The sequence below is a fragment of the Oncorhynchus mykiss genome, chromosome 8 (assembly GCF_013265735.2).
Source record: "Oncorhynchus mykiss isolate Arlee chromosome 8, USDA_OmykA_1.1, whole genome shotgun sequence".
Classification (NCBI taxonomy): domain Eukaryota; kingdom Metazoa; phylum Chordata; class Actinopteri; order Salmoniformes; family Salmonidae; genus Oncorhynchus; species Oncorhynchus mykiss.
In genome coordinates this window covers 79,312,025-79,337,103 of record NC_048572.1, presented here as the reverse complement: position 1 = coordinate 79,337,103, position 25,079 = coordinate 79,312,025, and the positions used below count along the sequence as shown (strand labels likewise).

Genomic DNA, 25,079 nt, shown 5'->3' with positions numbered 1-25,079 from the left:
AGAGGGAAGGAGAGAGAGGAGTGGAGAGAAGAAGAGAGAGAGAGGTGGAGGGAAGGAGAGGGAGAAGTGGAGAGAAGAAGAGAGAGAGAGGTAGAGGGAAGGAGAGAGAGAAGTGGAGAAAAGAAGAGAGAGAGAGGTGGAGGGAAGGAGAGAGAGGAGTGGAGAGAAGAAGAGAGAGAGGTGGAGGGAAGGAGAGAGAGAGGTGGAAGGAAGGAGAGATAGAGGTAGAGGGAAGGAGAGAGAGAGGTGGGGGGAAGGAGAGAGAGGAGTGGAGAGAAGAAGAGAGAGAGAGAGGTGGAGGGAAGGAGAGAGAGAGGTGGAGGGAAGGAGAGAGAGAGGTGGAGGGAAGGAGAGAGAGAGGTGGAGGGAAGGAGAGAGAGAGGTGGAGGGAAGGAGAGAGAGGAGTGGAGAGAAGAAGAGAGAGAGAGGTGGAGGGAAGGAGAGAGGGAGGTGGAGGGAAGGAGAGAGAGGAGTGGAGAGAAGAAGAGAGAGGAGTGGAGAGAAGAAGAGAGAGAGAGGTGAAGGGAAGGAGGGAGGATTATTGTTACACCCTCTCAACCTGTCATTCAGTATTGTGCCTCTCAGGACCTGCAAGGCCACACTTTAATAACATTGAGACTGAATGAACCATTAAACCTGCAATCATGGATCCTCCATTTCCATTCTCAGCACACGCTGTTCCTATCTCTACATTATGAGGTCTCATTAATAACTCCAAGGGTTATGGGTTCATTAACCCTCATTGATATTAGTGTTTCTGCACACACAGAGGGGGGCAGATGAGGAGGTGTGGGCTGTCAGACTGACTCTGAATCCAGCGAGGTGTGTGTGTTTGCGCTCATTTGAGAGTGTGTGTATCTGTGCTAGTTTGGCTGTATGTGTGTGTTTCGGTGTACATCCATCAGCCAGCTCTCTGCGGCATAGTGACAGGTACAGACAGATACACTGCCTGATAGCCGGTGAGTGATACTGCAGTGAAATAGTGCTCTCTGGGACTTTAGCCTCTGATACCTCAGCTGATACTACACATAACAACACTGAGCAAGGAGACTTGGACACCATGAGCGTTATTTTCATAAGGGACTAACTTCATGGGGAAATGACTTGGGTGGGAGCTCAGTTAAGATATTCCACTGTATCATTTGGAGGTGCAAATGCCACTTATTTCTGTGTATTTCAGATAAAAGTGATCATCTATATCTCTCTCTGTTTAAGCTGTGTGTATTGACTAAGTAGCACATGAGGTTGGTGGCACCTTAATTGGGGAGGACAGGCTCATGGTAATGGAGCGGAATACGTAGAATGGTATCAAATACATCAAACATATGGTTTCCATGGTTTCCAGGTGTTTGATGCCATTCCATTAACTCCGATCCAGCCATTATTATGAGCCGTCCTCCCCTCAGCAGCCTCCACTGCTATGAAGTGTGTTGACCAGTGTGTACGCACTCTCTTACCCTTCTCACAGGTGTCTCCTGCGTAGCTGGGCAGACAGAGGCAGATGAACGAGTCGATCTTGTCGATGCAGGTGCCTCCGTTGAGACACGGGTTGGACTGGCAGTCATCCACGTCTGTCACAAGAACACACAAAACAGGTTAGAGAGTCTGTGTACAGAACCCATCCTCTGTAGGCATGGCTCAGACCTTTCTCTGTAATCTCAGACTACGTAGCATAAATGGTACTCAAGATTTTAGTTCTGGAACAACTGAGATGAAGTTTTTCCGTGAGCCAAGCGTTTGAGATTTGGAGATTTGTGTAAAACATTCCAGCTGGACTAGTTAGTAGTCAGGACAGAGCAAAGTGAACAACGTCCGCAGCGCTGACGTTCTCCCTAAACGGATTGATCGGTGTGACACACAGGAAAGATGTTTCCTATGTTTTCTATCTCCATCAACAGAAGCAGTGGGCTGTAAGTACAATACCTCAATCCATAACACCAGGGAACTGTATCCAAATCCAACTAATTTAACAAAGACCTCTCTTGACACTTGTCTTTATGTCACTACCACTTGTCTTTATGTCACTACCACTTGTCTTTATGTCACTACCACTTGTCTTTATGTCACTACCACTTGTCTTTACGTCACTACCACTTGTCTTTATGTCACTACTACTTGTCTTTATGTCACTACCACTTGTCTTTATGTCACTACCACTTGTCTTTATGTCACTACCACTTGTCTTTATGTCACTACCACTTGTCTTTATGTCACTACCACTTGTCTTTACGTCACTACCACTTGTCTTTATGTCACTACTACTTGTCTTTATGTCACTACCACTTGTCTTTATGTCACTACTACTTGTCTTTATGTCACTACCACTTGTCTTTATGTCACTACCACTTGTCTTTACGTCACTACCACTTGTCTTTATGTCACTACTACTTGTCTTTATGTCACTACCACTTGTCTTTATGTCACTACCACCTATCTTTATGTCACTACCACCTGTCTTTATGTCACTACCACTTGTCTTTATGTTACTACCACTTGTCTTTATGTCACTACCACTTGTCTTTCTGTCACTACCACTTGTCTTTATGTCACTACCACTTGTCTTTATGTCACTACCACTTGTCTTTATGTCACTACCACTTGTCTTTATGTCACTACCACTTGTCTTTATGTCACTACCACTTGTCTTTATGTCACTACCACCTGTCTTTATGTCACTACCACTTGTCTTTATGTTACTACCACTTGTCTTTATGTCACTACCACTTGTCTTTATGTCACTACCACTTGTCTTTATGTCACTACCACTTGTCTTTATGTCACTACCACTTGTCTTTATGTCACTACCACTTGTCTTTATGTCACTACCACTTGTCTTTATGTCACTACCACTTGACTTTATGTCACTACCACTTGTCTTTATGTCACTGCCACCTGTCTTTATGTCACTACCACTTGTCTTTATGTCACTACCACTTGTCTTTATGTCACTACCACTTGTCTTTCTGTCACTACTACTTGTCTTTATGTCACTACCACTTGTCTTTATGTCACTACCACTTGTCTTTCTGTCACTACTACTTGTCTTTATGTCACTACCACCTGTCTTTATGTCACTACCACTTGTCTTTATGTCACTACCACTTGTCTTTATCTCACTACCACTTGTCTTTATCTCACTACCACTTGTCTTTATGTCACTACCACTTGTCATTCTGTCACTACCACTTGTCATTCTGTCACTACCACTTGTCATTCTGTCACTACCACTTGTCTTTATGTCACTACCACTTGTCATTCTGTCACTACCACCTGTTTTATGTCACCACCACTTGTCTTTGTCACTACCACTTGTCTTTATGTCACTACCACTTGTCTTTATGTCACTACCACCTGTCTTTATGTCACTACCACTTGTCTTTATGTCACTACCACCTGTCTTTATGTCACTACCACTTGTCTTTATGTCACTACCACTTGTCTTTATGTCACTACCACTTGTCTTTATGTCACTACCACTTGTCTTTATGTCACTACCACCTGTCTTTATGTCACTACCACTTGTCTTGATGTCACTACCACTTGTCTTTATGTCACTACCACTTGTCTTTATGTCACTACCACTTGTCTTTATGTCACTACTACTTGTCTTTATGTCACTACCACCTGTCTTTATGTCACTACCACCTGTCTTTATGTCACTACCACTTGTCTTTATGTCACTACCACTTGTCTTTATGTCACTACCACTTGTCTTTATGTCACTACCACTTGTCTTTATGTCACTACCACTTGTGTTTCTGTCACTACCACTTGTATTAGTGTCACTACCACTTGTCATTCTGTCACTACCACTTGTCTTTATGTCACTACCACTTGTCATTCTGTCACTACCACCTGTTTTATGTCACCACCACTTGTCTTTGTCACTACCACTTGTCTTTATGTCACTACCACTTGTCTTTATGTCACTACCACCTGTCTTTATGTCACTACCACTTGTCTTTATGTCACTACCACCTGTCTTTATGTCACTACCACTTGTCTTTATGTCACTACCACTTGTCTTTATGTCACTACCACTTGTCTTTATGTCACTACCACTTGTCTTTATGTCACTACCACCTGTCTTTATGTCACTACCACTTGTCTTGATGTCACTACCACTTGTCTTTATGTCACTACCACTTGTCTTTATGTCACTACCACTTGTCTTTATGTCACTACTACTTGTCTTTATGTCACTACCACCTGTCTTTATGTCACTACCACCTGTCTTTATGTCACTACCACTTGTCTTTATGTCACTACCACTTGTCTTTATGTCACTACCACTTGTCTTTATGTCACTACCACTTGTCTTTATGTCACTACCACTTGTGTTTCTGTCACTACCACTTGTATTAGTGTCACTACCACATGTCTTTATGTCACTACCACTTGTCATTCTGTCACTACCACTTGTCTTTCTGTCACTACTACTTGTCTTTATGTCACTACCACTTGTCTTTATGTCACTACCACTTGTCTTTATGTCACTACCACTTGTCTTTCTGTCACTACCACTTGTCTTTATGTCACTACCACTTGTCTTTATGTCACTACCACTTGTCTTTATGTCACTACCACTTGTCATTCTGTCACTACCACTTGTCTTTCTGTCACTACTACTTGTCTTTATGTCACTACCACTTGTCTTTCTGTCACTACTACTTGTCTTTATGTCACTACCACTTGTCATTCTGTCACTACCACTTGTCATTCTGTCACTACCACTTGTCATTCTGTCACTACCACTTGTCTTTCTGTCACTACCACTTGTCTTTATGTCACTACCACTTGTCTTTATGTCACTACCACTTGTCTTTATGTCACTACCACTTGTCTTTATGTCACTACTACTTGTCTTTATGTCACTGCCACCTGTCTTTATGTCACTACCACTTGTCTTCATGTCACTACCACCTGTCTTTATGTCACTACCACTTGTCATTCTGTCACTACCACTTGTCTTTCTGTCACTACCAATTGTCATTCTGTCACTACCACTTGTCTTTCTGTCACTACCACTTGTCTTTATGTCACTACCACTTGTCTTTCTGTCACTACCACTTGTCTTTATGTCACTACCACTTGTCTTCATGTCACTACCACTGACTTTATGTCACTACCACTTGTCTTCATGTCACTACCACTGACTTTATGTCACTACCACTTGTCATTCTGTCACTACCACTTGTCTTTCTGTCACTACCACTTGTCTTTCTGTCACTACCACTGGCTTTGCTGACAGCTGTTTTATTGATTAAACATGTTTAATTACTATGACTGTGGTTGTCCCACCTAGCTATCTTAAAGTGAATGCACAAATTGTAAGTTGCTCTGGATAAAACAAAAGCATCTGCTAAATGGAAATGCTTTGTAAGGGAGGATGATCATTTAATTCTCACCATGGCAACTAGAGATTAGTGTGGGTGTTTTCTGTTTGTCTGTCTTTGTCCCTCTCCTTCTTGCTGCATGAATCAGAGCACTATGAGAGTACTTCAGAACCAAACCACTTATTTCATTATTCCTGTGCCAAGCACTCTCTCTCTCACACTCTCTGCTTCTCTCTCTCTTGCTCTCTCTCTTTCTCGCTCTCTTGTCCTTGTTACACTCAAAGAGGGTTTACTATGACCCCTTAAAATTTGTTCACACCGCACAAAAACACAACAGAGATATTTTTTTCACATTCACAAATCCCAATAACAACTCCTGTATTCTCCTGAAGGTCGAGCTCTCTTGAAAAAATAAACATTTATCAAATGTCAACGGTGACGGTTTAATGACGAAGAAGGATTTCAGAAAACAGAGAATCCTGACCCAAGTCTGACTCACGTCTTCTTTTCTCAATTATGAATAACTGTTCCAAACACACTGTCTACTGTATAAATGGTTCAACTCAGAACATGAATTTATACTCCAAGGATGAAAGGCACCAAACTGTGCCCTCAAAGTCAATTCAAACTAAACTATATTCTATGTTCTGAGTGTTGATAAGGTACCGGCACCTCAAATGTTCTACTGTTTGAGCTCCTGTTCCTCTTATAAAATACTAGCTCAAGGTATTGTGTTGTGGAGCTCCTGCACCTAAATATAAACAGTACCAGCACCCAAAATGAGTACTGGCACCTATTTCAGTCCAAGTCAAGCATTGGTTTCAGACAAATCCAATCCAGACTATTGCCCCTGTCAATACCTTCTGATGGGGGCTTTGTACCATAAGCCCTTAGGTCTGCATGTCTGGCCAAACATAGCTTTGAATTTCCCTGACAGGTTCTAGGCTACAAAATGTAAAGAGGTGACATCACCTTTTGGGGTAAGATTCAACTGTAAACGTTATATTGTGCCTCAGTTACTAGTACACATATAAATAGATGAATTTGAAGAGTAACTGAGTGGTCAGTTTCTTTCATAATAGTTCTAGGGGTGCATCCCAATAGTCTAAAGTGGCTTCTTCTCTTCGTCTCTGCATTACAATTTCATAGGCAACCACTGTCTTCTGTCTCAAGTGATCACTTCACCCCAGCATGACCTTGAGTGACTCCTCACTGACTCCAAGTCAACCTTAAGCAACATATAAACCCACATGCATACATACACACATTCCCTCCAAACACATGATGCCTTTGTTCCTTATGAATGTATAATCCATTCATGCATAATGCAGAGGAGTTAGGGCTCCTGAGAGAGATAATCCCACATATACAACAAATCCGCACGCACACACACACACACACACACACACACACACACACACACACACACATACACACACACACACACACACACACACACACACACACACACACACACACACCCTTGTGTTGCTCTAAGCCCATTTCTCAGTCTCCCTGCTCTAGAAGCCAGGAGTATCCAGTCAGACAGATACCTTCTCATCACAGCTGACGGGTAAATATGATTAGTGTCTGGCACTGTCTCTCAGGCACTGAATGAGGGATGACCCTGCAGGGTTTGTTGTGAATCTGAGTCAGGGCTGAGCTAGACAAGTAAGCTGACCTTAAGGAAGAAAGTCACAGATTCACACAGTTGCTATTGAGTTTGATAAACAGTAAGACAAGGAAGATAGGATGCTGACCTCTAACCTCCCAACCCTTGTCTAAAGGGTGATGGAACGTTTGTGTGTGTGTGTGTGTGTGTGTGTGTGTGTGTGTGTGTGTGTGTGTGTGTGTGTGTGTGTGTGTGTGTGTGTGTGTGTGTGTGTGTGTGTGTGTGTGTGTGTGTGGTGTAAACTCACCGATCTCACAGTTCTCCCCTGTGAAGCCCTGTGGGCAGTAACAGCTGTAGCCCTTGCCCTGAGGTAGACACTTCCCTTCATGTACACACGGGTTGGTCACACAGGGCTCCTCCTCACCTGATCAGGGAGAGAGAGACAGAGAGAGAAGAAACAGAGAGAAAGAAAGAGAGAGAGAAACAGAGAGCGAGAGAAACCGAGAAAGAGAGCGAGAGAATCAGAGAAAGAGAGAGAAAGAGAAAGTGAGAAAGAGATTGAGTTTTAAAGAGATAGAGAGAAAGAAAGTGAGAAACAGAGAGCGAGAGAGTGAGAGAAAGAGCGAGAGAAACAGAAAGAGAGCGAGAGAAAGAGAGAGAAAGAGAGAGAGAGAGAGAGAGAGAGAGAGAGAGAGAGAGAGAGTGAAAAAAAAGGAAAAGAGAAAGAGGGAGACAAAGTGAGAAAGAGAGAGAGCGAGAGAGTGAGAGAAAGAGCAAGAGAAACAGAAAGAGAGAGAAAAAGAGAGAAAGAGAGAGAGAGATAGAGAGAGAAAAAAGGAAAAGAGAAAGAGGGAGAGAAAGTGAGAAAGAGAGAGAGCGAGAGAGTGAGAGAAAGAGCGAGAGAAACAGAAAGTGAGAGAGAAAAAGAGAGAAAGAGAGAGAGAGATAGAGAGAGAGAATGCAGAATAGAGAGAGAAAAAAGGAAAAGAGAAAGAGGGAGAGAAAGTGAGAAAGAGAGAGGGCGAGAGAGATTGAGAGAAAGAGCGAGAGAAACAGAAAGAGTGAGAGAAACAGAAAGAAAAGAGAGAAAGAGAGAGAGAGAGAGAGAGAGAGAGAGAGAGAGAGAGAGAGAGAGAGAGAGAGAGAGAGAGAGAATGCAGGATATGGTGAGAGAAAAAGGAAAAGAGAAAGAGGGAGAGAAAGTGAGAAAAAGAGAGAGCAAGAGTGAGAGAAAGAGCGAGAGAAACAGAAATAGAGAGAGAGCGAGAGAGAGAGGGAGAGAGAGAAAGTGAGAAAGAGAGAGCGAGAGAGTGAGAGAAAGAGCGAGAGAAACAGAAAGAGAGAGATAAACAGAGAGAAAACGAGAGAAAGAGAGAGAGATAGAGAGAGAGATAGAGAGAGAGAGAATGCAGGATAGAGAGAGAAAGAGGGAGAGAAAGTGAGAAAGAGAGAGGGCGAGAGACAGTGAGAGAAAGAGCGAGAGAAACAGAAAGAGCGAGAGAAACAGAAAAAAAGAGAGAGAAATAAAGAGAGAAATAGAGAGAGAGAGAGAGAGAGAATGCAGGATATGGTGAAAGAAAAAGGAAAAGAGAAAGAGGGAGAGAAAGTGAGATACAAGAGAGAGAGAGAGAGGCAGAGAGAGAGAGAAAGAGCGAGAGAAACAGAAAGAGAGAGAAACAGAGAAAAAGAGAGAGGGAGAAAGACAGAGAGAGAGAGAGAGAGAGAGAGAGACAGAAAGAGAGAGAAAGAGAGAGATTAGATGATAGTGGAAAACGGTTCATTCATTTTAGATGCATGACAGACTTGTCAGTCTCAGACAGTCCCAGTCCTCAGAAAGGACCCATTGACACACCTAAATGGATGGAGATTCACTTATACAACTACAAAAGACTAGAGTCACTGCTATTATCAGACTTCACACAAGCTTATTGTCATGGTTTAAACAGCTTCTTTGAGCAAAAATATATCCTTTCTATAACATTTGAGACTGAAGGGGAAAGGCATTTGGTGAAAACGACTTGAGTCAAATATAAAATAGTAGCCATAATCTGGGTCTCCTTTTGAAGGTGCAAAGCACAGGAGAATGAAGCATTTCTTCTCTATCACACATTGGGAGGGTAGTGCAGCTGAAATGACCTTGGTAGGTTTTCTATTCTAATTTCAGTGATAAGCAAGACACCTGCTTTAGCAATCCAAGCAAAAACAGATGAGGTACAGTAACTGCCTAAGGCAGCATGAATGCATGCCAAACATTATGCATGTAAGTCTAGTTTTTTGCTGTGCTGTTGCCAGGCATAAAGTAATAAGATATCCTCAGACTTGAGGGCAGAGCTCTTATTTACAATAACCATCCTCAAGTGTGAATAAGTTAATCTAGTAGTTGTAGTAAATGTTGCCAAGAGCACAGACACCTCTGCTGCCTTCTTTATCTTGATGCAATTTACAATCCCCCTTCCCCCCTTCCCACTTCCCCCACCCCCCTTTCTCACTCTGTTTCTCTTCCCCTCAGGTGTATAGAGACCCATAGCCTACACAACATGCATGCATGAATGCACGCACACACATACAGACACACACAAATGCGCACACACACAAGCACGTACACCCACACACACACAACACCTCTATCTCCACCTTAAATGACTGAACCATGAAGTTCATGCATCTCTCTGCATTGGACTGACATGGAAGTGCAGAGTAACCTCAGTGCTATGCTGAGTCTGATTCTGCTACAGGGCCCAGATTCACAAAACACTTCCTACGCAAAAACTTAAGAAAAAAAATACATTCATAAGATAAGTGCAATTCCTCAACAATATCTTAAGATTTAATGATTTTCTTATGAACTTTCTCAAATATCTTCTTAAAAATCTTCTTAAGATGTTTGTTGCTAGGAAACCGTTTTACCTAGCTAATTAGCTAGCAATGGCAATCATGTTAGCATATTTCTTAGATTACTGTTCGAAAACATGTTCTTGGATTTAAAATAACCAATACTGAAACTTTCACTTTCAGAAGTTTGTGAGTGAATTAAACATGTTCAATTGCTTTCATGAGCTTTTTCTCTAACTGCCCTGAGTTTGAGATGAGGGGTTTGGCTATCTTGGAATTAACAACATTTCCAATAACTTTTCCAATAACAGAATCTAATTTCTTCTTAACGTTTTGCTGAAGGAGAAACATGAGAAATAGCGCCAGAAAATGTCCAAGAAGCTTTTTGAGGAAAATCAACTTTACTTAACTTTCTTCTGAAGTCTATAGTTAAGGAAACAATGGCAGTTTTGGGAATCTGGGACCACGACACTAAGGACAGGCAACCAACCACACTGGGACCAGGACACTAAGGACAGGCAACCAACCACACTGGGACCAGGACACTAAGGACAGGCAACCAACCACACTGGGATCAGGATACTAAGGACAGGCAACCAACCACACTGGGACCAGGACACTAATGACAGGCAACCAACCACACTGGGACCAGGACACTAAGGACAGGCAACCAACCACACTGGGACCAGGACACTAAGGACAGGCAACCAACCACACTGGGACCAGGACACTAAGGACAGGCAACCAACCACACTGGGACCAGGACACTAAGGACAGGCAACCAACCACACTGGGACCAGGACACTAAGGACAGGCAACCAACCACACTGGGACCAGGACACTAAGGACAGGCAACCAACCACACTGGGACCAGGACACTAAGGACAGGCAACCAACCACACTGGGACCAGGACACTAAGGACAGGCAACCAACCACACTGGGACCAGGACACTAAGGACAGGCAACCAACCACACTGGGACCAGGACACTAAGGACAGGCAACCAACCACACTGGGACCAGGACACTAAGGACAGGCAACCAACCACACTGGGACCAGGACACTAAGGACAGGCAACCAACCACACTGGGACCAGGACACTAAGGACAGGCAACCAACCACACTGGGACCAGGACACTAAGGACATGCAACCAACCACACTGGGACCAGGACACTAAGGACAGGCAACCAACCACACTGGGACCAGGACACTAAGGACAGGCAACCAACCACACTGGGACCAGGACACTAAGGGCAGGCAACCAACCACACTGGGACCAGGACACTAAGGACAGGCAACCAACCACACTGGGACCAGGACACTAAGGACAGGCAACCAACCACACTGGGACCAGGACACTAAGGACAGGCAACCAACCACACTGGGACCAGGACACTAAGGACAGGCAACCAACCACACTGGGACCAGGACACTAAGGACAGGCAACCAACCACACTGGGACCAGGACACTAAGGACAGGCAACCAACCACACTGGGACCAGGACACTAAGGACAGGCAACCAACCACACTGGGACCAGGACACTAAGGACAGGCAACCAACCACACTGGGACCAGGACACTAAGGACAGGCAACCAACCACACTGGGACCAGGACACTAAGGACATGCAACCAACCACACTGGGACCAGGACACTAAGGACAGGCAACCAACCACACTGGGACCAGGACACTAAGGACAGGCAACCAACCACACTGGGACCAGGACACTAAGGGCAGGCAACCAACCACACTGGGACCAGGACACTAAGGACAGGCAACCAACCACACTGGGACCAGGACACTAAGGACAGGCAACCAACCACACTGGGACCAGGACACTAAGGACAGGCAACCAACCACACTGGGACCAGGACACTAAGGACAGGCAATCAACCACACTGGGACCAGGACACTAAGGACAGGCAACCAACCACACTGGGACCAGGACACTAAGGACAGGCAACCAACCACACTGGGACCAGGACACTAAGGACAGGCAACCAACCACACTGGGACCAGGACACTAAGGGCAGGCAACCAACCACACTGGGACCAGGATACTGAGGACAGGCAACCAACCACACTGGGACCAGGACACTAAGGACAGGCAACCAACCACACTGGGACCAGGACACTAAGGACAGGCAACCAACCACACTGGGACCAGGACACTAAGAACAGGTAACCAACCACACTGGGACCAGGACACTAAGGACAGGCAACCAACCACACTGGGACCAGGACACTAAGGACAGGCAACCAACCACACTGGGACCAGGACACTAAGGACAGGCAACCAACCACACTGGGACCAGGACACTAAGGACAGGCAACCAACCACACTGGGACCAGGACACTAAGGACAGGCAACCAACCACACTGGGATCAGGATACTAAGGACATGCAACCAACCACACTGGGACCAGGACACTAAGGACAGGCAACCAACCACACTGGGACCAGGACACTAAGGACAGGCAACCAACCACACTGGGACCAGGACACTAAGGACAGGCAACCAACCACACTGGGACCAGGACACTAAGGACAGGCAACCAACCACACTGGGACCAGGACACTAAGGACAGGTAACCAACCACACTGGGACCAGGACACTAAGGACAGGCAACCAACCACACTGGGACCAGGACACTAAGGACAGGCAACCAACCACACTGGGACCAGGACACTAAGGACAGGTAACCAACCACACTGGGACCAGGACACTAAGGACAGGCAACCAACCACACTGGGACCAGGACACTAAGGACAGGCAACCAACCACACTGGGACCAGGACACTAAGGACAGGCAACCAACCACACTGGGATCAGGATACTAAGGACAGGCAACCAACCACACTGGGACCAGGACACTAAGGACAGGCAACCAACCACACTGGGACCAGGACACTAAGGACAGGCAACCAACCACACTGGGACCAGGACACTAAGGACAGGCAACCAACCACACTGGGACCAGGACACTAAGGACAGGCAACCAACCACACTGGGACCAGGACACTAAGGACAGGCAACCAACCACACTGGGACCAGGACACTAAGGACAGGCAACCAACCACACTGGGATCAGGACACTAAGGACAGGCAACCAACCACACTGGGACCAGGACATTAAGGACAGGCAACCAACCACACTGGGACCAGGACACTAAGGACAGGTAACCAACCACACTGGGACCAGGACACTAAGGACAGGCAACCAACCACACTGGGACCAGGACACTAAGGACAGGCAACCAACCACACTGGGATCAGGATACTAAGGACAGGCAACCAACCACACTGGGACCAGGACACTAAGGACAGGTAACCAACCACACTGGGACCAGGACACTAAGGACAGGCAACCAACCACACTGGGACCAGGACACTAAGGACAGGCAACCAACCACACTGGGACCAGGACACTAAGGACATGTAACCAACCACACTGGGACCAGGACACTAAGGACAGGCAACCAACTACACTGGGACCAGGACACTAAGGACAGGCAACCAACCACACTGGGACCAGGACACTAAGGACAGGCAACCAACCACACTGGGATCAGGATACTAAGGACAGGCAACCAACCACACTGGGACCAGGACACTAAGGACAGGCAACCAACCACACTGGGACCAGGACACTAAGGACAGGCAACCAACCACACTGGGACCAGGACACTAAGGACAGGCAACCAACCACACTGGGACCAGGACACTAAGGACAGGCAACCAACCACACTGGGACCAGGACACTAAGGACAGGCAACCAACCACACTGGGACCAGGACACTAAGGACAGGCAACCAATCACACTGGGACCAGGACACTAAGGACAGGCAACCAACCACACTGGGATCAGGATACTAAGGACAGGCAATCAACCACACTGGGACCAGGACACTAAGGACAGGCAACCAACCACACTGGGACCAGGACACTAAGGACAGGCAACCAATCACACTGGGACCAGGACACTAAGGACAGGTAACCAACCACACTGGGACCAGGACACTAAGGACAGGCAACCAACCACACTGGGACCAGGACACTAAGGACAGGCAACCAACCACACTGGGACCAGGACACTAAGGACAGGCAACCAACCACACTGGGACCAGGACACTAAGGACAGGCAACCAACCACACTGGGATCAGGACACTAAGGACAGGCAACCAACCACACTGGGACCAGGACACTAAGGACAGGCAACCAACCACACTGGGACCAGGACACTAAGGACAGGCAACCAATCACACTGGGACCAGGACACTAAGGACAGGCAACCAACCACACTGGGATCAGGATACTAAGGACAGGCAATCAACCACACTGGGACCAGGACACTAAGGACAGGCAACCAACCACACTGGGACCAGGACACTAAGGACAGGCAACCAAACACACTGGGACCAGGACACTAAGGACAGGCAACCAATCACACTGGGACCAGGACACTAAGGACAGGCAACCAACCACACTGGGATCAGGACACTAAGGACAGGCAACCAACCACACTGGGACCAGGACACTAAGGACAGGCAACCAACCACACTGGGACCAGGACACTAAGGACAGGCAACCAATCACACTGGGACCAGGACACTAAGGACAGGCAACCAACCACACTGGGATCAGGATACTAAGGACAGGCAATCAACCACACTGGGACCAGGACACTAAGGACAGGCAACCAACCACACTGGGACCAGGACACTAAGGACAGGCAACCAATCACACTGGGACCAGGACACTAAGGACAGGCAACCAACCACACTGGGACCAGGACACTAAGGACAGGCAACCAAACACACTGGGACCAGGACACTAAGGACAGGCAACCAAACACACTGGGACCAGGACACTAAGGACAGGCAACCAACCACACTGGGATCAGGATACTAAGGACAGGCAACCAAACACACTGGGACCAGGACACTAAGGACAGGCAACCAAACACACTGGGACCAGGACACTAAGGACAGGCAACCAACCACATTCGGACCAGGACACTAAGGACAGGCAACCAATCACACTGGGACCAGGACACTAAGGACAGGCAACCAACCACACTGGGATCAGGATACTAAGGACAGGCAATCAACCACACTGGGACCAGGACACTAAGGACAGGCAACCAACCACACTGGGACCAGGACACTAAGGACAGGCAACCAATCACACTGGGACCAGGACACTAAGGACAGGTAACCAACCACACTGGGACCAGGACACTAAGGACAGGCAACCAACCACACTGGGACCAGGACACTAAGGACAGGCAACCAACCACACTGGGACCAGGACACTAAGGACAGGCAACCAACCACACTGGGACCAGGACACTAAGGACAGGCAACCAACCACACTGGGATCAGGACACTAAGGACAGGCAACCAACCACACTGGGACCAGGACACTAAGGACAGGCAACCAACCACACTGGGACCAGGACACTAAGGACAGGCAACCAATCACACTGGGACCAGGACACTAAGGACAGGCAACCAACCACACTGGGATCAGGATACTAAGGACAGGCAATCAACCACACTGGGACCAGGACACTAAGGACAGGCAACCAACCACACTGGGACCAGGACACTAAGGACAGGCAACCAAACACACTGGGACCAGGACACTAAGGACAGGCAACCAATCACACTGGGACCAGGACACTAAGGACAGGCAACCAACCACACTGGGATCAGGACACTAAGGACAGGCAACCAACCACACTGGGACCAGGACACTAAGGACAGGCAACCAACCACACTGGGACCAGGACACTAAGGACAGGCAACCAATCACACTGGGACCAGGACACTAAGGACAGGCAACCAACCACACTGGGATCAGGATACTAAGGACAGGCAATCAACCACACTGGGACCAGGACACTAAGGACAGGCAACCAACCACACTGGGACCAGGACACTAAGGACAGGCAACCAATCACACTGGGACCAGGACACTAAGGACAGGCAACCAACCACACTGGGACCAGGACACTAAGGACAGGCAACCAAACACACTGGGACCAGGACACTAAGGACAGGCAACCAAACACACTGGGACCAGAACACTAAGGACAGGCAACCAACCACACTGGGATCAGGATACTAAGGACAGGCAACCAAACACACTGGGACCAGGACACTAAGGACAGGCAACCAAACACACTGGGACCAGGACACTAAGGACAGGCAACCAACCACATTCGGACCAGGACACTAAGGACAGGCAACCAAACACACTGGGACCAGGACACTAAGGACAGGCAACCAACCACACTGGGACCAGGACACTAAGGACAGGCAACCAACCACACTGGGACCAGGACACTAAGGACAGGCAACCAACCACACTGGGACCAGGACACTAAGGACAGGCAACCAAACACACTGGGACCAGGACACTAAGGACAGGCAACCAAACACACTGGGACCAGGACACTAAGGACAGGCAACCAACCACACTGGGACCAGGACACTAAGGACAGGCAACCAACCACACAGGACAACTATCCCCAGAACCAAACTTCAACCAGCCATCCCCTTCCTGCTGGTCTCTGTTGTCATGGTTACCAGTTGGAAAAGGATCCCAGGCTGGATCTGCAGTGGATATAGAGGGCAATCCATTTTCATCTTACCTCATTATGTCTGAGGTTAAATACCTCGTTTCTCTCAGCACTTATTAAACTGCTGATATTAATTATGATATGACATAATCATGATATATCGGAAGGAACGGTTGAAGATGGAGACACAGCACAATCGTGTGTGTGTGTGTGTGTCTGTGTGTGTGTGTCTGTGTGTGTGTGTGTGTGTGTGTGTGTGTGTGTGTGTGTGTGTGTGTGTGTGTGTGTGTGTGTGTGTGTGTGTGTGTGTGTGTGTGTGTGTGTGTGTGTGTGTGAGAGAGTTTACCCAGCATTCACAAGGATAAAAATCCATTCCCAGGCTATGATTATCCCGCAGGCTCATTCTGTCTTCCACATAGCAGACATCTCTGACTGTCTGACATCCTCACAATAATCATCATGTAACAGGAGTAGAACAAAACACACCACCACAGTATGACATAATCATTGGCTAAATTAGAATCTCTGATATTATACTGTATTTGTGGCCTATTAACAAAGTCATTGCTATCTTCTCTGTCCGGCTCCTGTGTTATGCTTTGGTTATAAATGTCTTTCTGTCTTTCATAGCAATTGACCCCCACTTTTGGGAGCCTTTATGATAGCCAGAGTACCAATAAAGTGTGTGTGTGTGTGTGTGTGCGTGTGCGTGTGCGTGTGCGTGTGTGTGTGTGTGTGTGTGTGTGGCCAGTGAATGAGCTGACAGGCTCTCTTCACCCTGCACCTGGACCTATGCACCATCACGCCATCACATTAACAGACCAACACACCAACACACCATCACACCAACAGACCATCAGACCAATACACAATCACACCAACAGACCAACAGAGCAACAGAGCATCACACCATCAGACCAACACACCATCACAACAAAAGACCATCACACCAACAGACCAACAATCCAACACACCAAGAGACCATCAGACCAATACACAATCACACCATCAGACCAACAGACCAACAGAGCAACACACCAACACTCCATCAGACCAGCACACCATCAGACCAACAGAGCAACAGACCAACAGACCATCACACCAACACACCATCAGACCATCACACCATCACACCATCACACCAACAGACCATCAGACCAATACACAATCACACCATCAGACCAACAGACCAACAGAGCATTACACCATCAGACCAACAGAGCAACAGACCAACAGACCATCACACCAACACACCATCAGACCATCACACCATCACACCATCACACCAACAGACCATCAGACCAATACACAATCACACCATCAGACCAACAGACCAACAGAGCATTACACCAACAGACCAACAGACCAACAGACCATCACACCAACACACCATCAGAGCATCACACCATCACACAATCAGACCAACAGAGCAACACACCATCACACCAACACACCATCAGAGCATCACACCATCATACCATCAGACCAACACACCAACACACCATCAGACCAACACACCATCACACCATCAGATCATCAGACCATCAGATCATCAGACCATCAGACCATCACACCAACAGACCATCAGACCATCACACCAACACACCATCAGACCATCACACCAACACACCATCACACCTACACACCATCACACCAACACACCAACAGACCATCATACCAACACACCATCACACCAACAGACCATCAAACCAACACACCAACAGACCAACAATCCAACAGACCATCAGACCATCACACCAACACACCATCAGACCAACAGAGCAACACACCATCAGACCAACACACCATCAGACCTACACACCATCAGGACATCAGACCATCAAACCAACACACCATTTGACCATCACACCATCACAACATCACACCATCACACCAACAGACCATCAGACCAACACACCATCACATCATTTGACCATCAGACCATCACACCAACACACCATCAGACCAACAGACCAACAGAGCAACAGACCATCACACCATCACACCATCAGACCATCACACCAACACACCATCACACCAACAAAGCAACACACCATCAGACCAACAGAGAAACAGACCATCACACCAACACACGATCAGACCAACACACCATCAGACCAACAGACCATCACACCAACACACCATCATACCAACAGACCATCACACCAACACACGATCAGACCAACACACCATCAGACCAACAGACCATCACACCAACACACCATCATACCAACAGACCATCAGACCAACACACCATCACACCATCAGATCATCAGATCATCAGACCATCAGACCATCACACCAACAGACCATCAGACCATCACACCAACACACCATCAGACCATCACACCAACACACCATCACACCAACACACCATCACACCAACACACCATCACACCAACAGACCATCACACCAACACACCAACACACCATCAGACCATCACACCAACACACCATCAGACCAACAGAGCAACACACCATCAGACCAACACACCATCAGACCTACACACCATCAGGACATCAGACCATCAAACCAACACACCATTTGACCATCACACCATCACAACATCACACCATCACACCAACAGACCATCACACCAACAGACCATCACACCATCACACCATCAGACCAACACACCATCAGACCAACAGACCATCACACCAACACACCATCATACCAACAGATCATCAGATCATCAGACCATCAGACCATCAGACCAATACACAATCACACCATCAGACCAACACACCATCAGACCAACAGACCATCACACCAACACACCATCACACCATCAGATCATCAGATCATCAGACCATCAGACCATCACACCAACAGACCATCAGACCATCAGACCATCACACCAACACACCATCAGACCATCACACCAACACACCATCACACCAACACACCATCACACCAACACACCATCACACCAACAGACCATCATACCAACACACCAACACACCATCAGACCATCACACCAACACACCATCTGACCAACAGAGCAACACACCATTTGACCATCACACCATCACAACATCACACCATCACACCAACAGACCATCACACCAACAGACCATCACACCATCACACCATCAGACCAACACACCATCAGACCAACAGACCATCACACCAACACACCATCATACCAACAGAACATCACACCAACACACCATCACACCAACAGACCATCACACCAACACACCATCACACCAACAGACCATCACACCATCACATAATTTGACCATCAGACCATCACACCAACACACCATCAGACCAACACACCATCAGACCAACAGAACATCACACCAACACACCATCACACCAACAGACCATCACACCATCACACCATCAGACCAACACACCATCAGACCAACAGACCATCAGACCAACACACCAACAGACCATCAGACCATCAGACCAACACACCATCAGACCAACAGAGCAACACACCATCACACCAACAGACCATCAGACCATCAGACCAACAGAGCAACAGACCATCACACCATCACACCATCAGACCAACACACCAACACACCATCAGACCAACACACCAACACACCATCAGACCAACACACCATCAGACCAACAGACCATCACACCAACAGACCCTCACACCATCACACCATCAGACCAACACACCAACAGACCATCAGACCATCAGAGCAACAGAGCAACAGACCATCACACCATAAGACCAACACACCATCAGACCATCACGCCATCAGACCATCACACCAACACACCATCACACCATCACACCAACACACCAACAGAGCAACAGACCATCACACCATCAGACCATCAGACCATCAGACCATCACGCCATCAGACCATCACACCAACACACCATCACACCATCACACCAACACACCAACAGAGCAACAGACCATCACACCATCAGACCATCAGACCAACACACCAACAGAGCAACAGACCAACACACCATCACACCATCAGACCAAGAGACCATCACACCAACACACCATCAGACTATCAGACCAACACACCATCAGACCATCACACCATCAGAGCAACAGAGCAACAGACCATCACACCATAAGACCAACACACCATCAGACCATCACGCCTTCAGACCATCACACCAACACACCATCACACCATCACACCAACACACCAACAGAGCAACAGACCATCACACCATAAGACCAACACACCATCAGACCATCACGCCATCAGACCATCACACCAACACACCATCACACCATCACACCAACAGAGCAACAGACCATCACACCATCAGACCATCAGACCAACACACCAACAGAGCAACAGACCAACACACCATCACACCATCAGACCAAGAGACCATCACACCAACACACCATCAGACTATCAGACCAACACACCATCAGACCATCACACCATCAGAGCAACAGAGCAACAGACCATCACACCATAAGACCAACACACCATCAGACCATCACGCCTTCAGACCATCACACCAACACACCATCACACCATCACACCAACACACCATCACACCAACAGAGCAACAGACCAACACACCGTCAGACCAACACACCGTCAGACCATCACATCAACAGACCATCACACCAACACACCATCACATCAACAGAGCAACAGAGCAACACACCATCAGAGCAACAGACCAACAGACCAACAGACCTTTTGAAACATTATGCTGTAAATTAATAATGTAAACTACAATAAGAGAAGGAGAGGGGTGGAGAAATGGAGAACAATGGATAGAGGGAGGGTGAGAGCGTGACAAAGAGAGTGAGCGAGAGTGAGCCCTGATCTGTTTCACCTGTCTTGTGCTTACCTACACCACCCGATGTCACAGGAAGGCCATAAAGATCATCAAGGACATCAACCACCCGAGCCACTGCCTGTTCACCCCGCTATCATCCAGAAGGCGAGGTCAGTACAGGTGCATCAAAGCTGGGACCGAGAGACTGAAAAACAGCTTCTATCTCAAGGCCATCAGACTGTTAAACAGCCACCACTAACACTGAGTGGCTGCTGCCAACACACTGACACTGACTCAACTCCAGCCACTTTAATAATGGGAATTGATGGGAAATGATGTAAATATATCACTAGCCACTTTAAACAATGCTACCTTATATAAATGTTACTTACCCTACATTATTCATCTCATATGCATACGTATATACTGTACTCTATATCATCGACGGTATCCTTATGTAATACATGTATCACTAGCCACTTTATACTATACTATGCCACTTTGTTTACATACTCATCTCATTTGTACATACTGTACCCGATACCATCTACTGTATCTTGCCTATACTGCTCTGTACCATCACTCATTCATAAATCCTTATGTACATATTCTTTATCCCCTTACACTGTGTACAAGACAGTAGTTTTGGAATTGTTAGTTAGATTACTTGTTATTACTGCATTGTCGGAACTAGAAGCACAAGCATTTCGCTACACTCGCATTAACATCTGCTAACCATGTGTATGTGACAAATAAAATTTGATTTGATTTGATTTGATTTGATTTGCTTGACTCCACCTCCCATCAGGTGTCTCATATTTCCCCAGTATCTCCTGTGTACTTATACCTGCGTTTTCTGTCTGTCTGTTGCCAGTTTGTCTTGTCTCGTCAAGTCGTCCCAGTGTGTTTTTACATGTTTTTCCTTCTTTCTAGTTTGTGTTCTAGTCTTCCCAGTTCCGACCTGTTTTTGCTTGCCCTGACCCTGAGTCTGCCGGCTGTTCTACGCCTGCCTGACTCTTATTATTATTACTGATCTCCGCCTGTCCTGGTCCTGCCATTTGCCTACCCCATGTATATAATAAATCTCTGAGACTCTAACCATCTGCCTCCTGTCTGCATCTGGGTCTCATCCTGTGTCGTTATAGAGAGATAGAAAGGGAGGAGGTGAAAGGTTGAGTGAGAGAGAGGGGAAGAGGTTGAGAAGAAGAGAGAAAGAGAGTATGTGTGAGGTTGTGAGAGAGATAAAAAGAGGATGTGATAGGGTTTGTGAGAGAGAGAGGGAGAGGCAGAGAGACAGGGAGGGTGAGAGAAAGAGAGAAAGGAAGAGGTGAGAGAGGGAGAGAGAGAGAGAAGGGAGCATGAGAGAAAGAGAGAGGAGATAATATGCATTTTGTTAGGGGAAAAAACATAGAGACAGTAGATCTTGCTGCAGGTTATGTCCTGGTCTGTCATAATATTAGAGAGACAGTAGATCTTGCTGCAGGCTATGTCCTGGTCTGTCATAATATTAGAGAGACAGTAGATCTTGCTGCAGGCTATGTCCTGGTCTGTCATAATATTAGAGAGACAGTAGATCTTGCTATGTCCTGGTCTGTCATAATATTAGAGAGACAGTAGATCTTGCTGCAGGCTATGTCCTGGTCTGTCATAATATTAGAGAGAGACAGTAGATCTTGCTGCAGGCTATGTCCTGGTCTGTCATAATATTAGAGAGACAGTAGATCTTGCTGCAGGCTATGTCCTGGTCTGTCATAATATTAGAGAGAGACAGTAGATCTTGCTGCAGGCTATGTCCTGGTCTGTCATAATATTAGAGAGACAGTAGATCTTGCTATGTCCTGGTCTGTCATAATATTAGAGAGACAGTAGATCTTGCTGCAGGCTATGTCCTGGTCTGTCATAATATTAGAGAGAGACAGTAGATCTTGCTGCAGGCTATGTCCTGGTCTGTCATAATATTAGAGAGACAGTAGATCTTGCTGCAGGCTATGTCCTGGTCTGTCATAATATTAGAGAGACAGTAGATCTTGCTATGTCCTGGTCTGTCATAATATTAGAGAGACAGTAGATCTTGCTGCAGGCTATGTCCTGGTCTGTCATAATATTAGAGAGAGACAGTAGATCTTGCTGCAGGCTATGTCCTGGTCTGTCATAATATTAGAGAGACAGTAGATCTTGCTGCAGGCTATGTCCTGGTCTGTCATAATATTAGAGAGAGACAGTAGATCTTGCTGCAGGCTATGTCCTGGTCTGTCATAATATTAGAGAGAGAGACAGTAGATCTTGCTGCAGGCTGTGTCCTGGTCTGTCATAATATTAGAGAGACAGTAGATCTTGCTGCAGGCTATGTCCTGGTCTGTCATAATATTAGAGAGAGAGACAGTAGATCTTGCTGCAGGCTATGTCCTGGTCTGTCATAATATTAGAGAGAGAGACAGTAGATCTTGCTGCAGGCTATGTCCTGGTCTGTCATAATATTAGAGAGAGACAGTAGATCTTGCTGCAGGCTATGTCCTGGTCTGTCATAATATTAGAGAGAGAGACAGTAGATCTTGCTGCAGGCTGTGTCCTGGTCTGTCATAATATTAGAGAGACAATAACTCCCACAATGTCATACACCCATAATTGATTAATTGTTGCTGTTTTTATTTTATTTTGTTGATATATTTTATTATTGTTGCTCAAACATATTGTTAATGTATGTAATACTTCATATACATTGCTTTGGCAACCATCCATTCATGCCAATAAAGCATTTATGCCACGTCCTGACCTTAGTTCCTTTTTTTATGTCTCTATTTTAGGTTGGTCAGGGTCGTGAGTTGGGGTGGGCATTCTATGTTTTGTTCTATGTTTGTATTTCTATGTGTTTGGCCTGGTATGGTTCCCAATCAGAGGCAGCTGTCAATCATTGTCTCTGATTGAGAACCATACTTAGGCAGCCTGTTTTCGCCCTTGAGTTGTGGGTAGTTGTTTTCTGTCTCTGTACCAGACAGGACTGTTTCGTTTGTTCCCTTTTGTTATTTTTGTTCTAGTGTTCAGTGTAATTACACGTATCACGCTGCACCTTGGTCCTCTCCTTCTTCCACCAACGACGATCGTTACAATTTATTTAAAAGAGAGAGAGAGACCCTGAAGCCCCTCATTGATTACACAGCCTGATGAGGTCCACTCTGATCCAGTCAAGAAAAACACAAACACTGGCCACCACTCAACTTTGACAGAACAGAGTGAGAGAGAGAGATGGAGGGAGAGAGAGAGTGAGAGAAAGAGAGAGAGAGAGAGAGAGAGAGGGTAGGGAGGGAGAGACTATGTACAGCCTTGCTATTGAGAGAGGACGCCATAGGCAGACCTGGCTCTTGAGAGAAGACAGGCTATGTGTCCACTGCCCACAAAATGAGGTGGAAACTGAGCTGCACTTCCTAACCTCCTGACAAATGTATGACCATATTAGAGACACATATTTTTCTCAGATTACACAGACCCACAAAGAATTCGAAAACAAATCCAATTTTAATGATCTCCCATATCTATTGGGTAAAATACCACAGCGTGCCACCACTGTGTGCAAGATTTGTGACGAGTTGCCACAAGAAAAGGTCAACCAGTGAAGAACAAACACCATTGTAAATACAACCTATATTTGTGTTTATTTTTTCCCCCTACTTTAACTATTTGCATATCGTTACAACACGGTCTATAGACATGATAGGACATTGGACATGTCTCTATTATTTTGGACCTTGTGAGTGTAATATTTACTGTTCACTTTTTGTTTATTTCACTTTTGTTTATTAATTTCACTTGAGTTGGCAATGTAAACATATGTTTCCTATGCCTATAAAGCCCCTTGAATGGAACTGAGAGAGAGAGAGAGAGAGAGAGAGAGAGAGAGAGCGAGAGAGAGAGAGAGACAGAGACAGAGAGAGAGAGAGAGAGAGAGAGAGAGAGAGAGACCACCACTCTCCTA

General features: G+C 46.5%; 1 protein-coding gene across 2 annotated transcripts in view; it reads right to left on the bottom strand.

The window, feature by feature from the left end:
* The window catches only part of ncana (neurocan a), a 136,728-nt gene that overhangs the window by 10,351 nt on the left and 101,298 nt on the right, over positions 1-25,079 (bottom strand). For both annotated transcript variants that reach the window (XM_036986389.1, XM_036986391.1), the window contains 2 exons: positions 7,256-7,372; positions 1,458-1,571 (listed from right to left, as the gene is read on the bottom strand). In XM_036986389.1, coding sequence (XP_036842284.1) covers positions 1,458-1,571; positions 7,256-7,372 — 231 coding nt within the window. The remainder of the gene's footprint in view (positions 1-1,457; positions 1,572-7,255; positions 7,373-25,079) is intronic.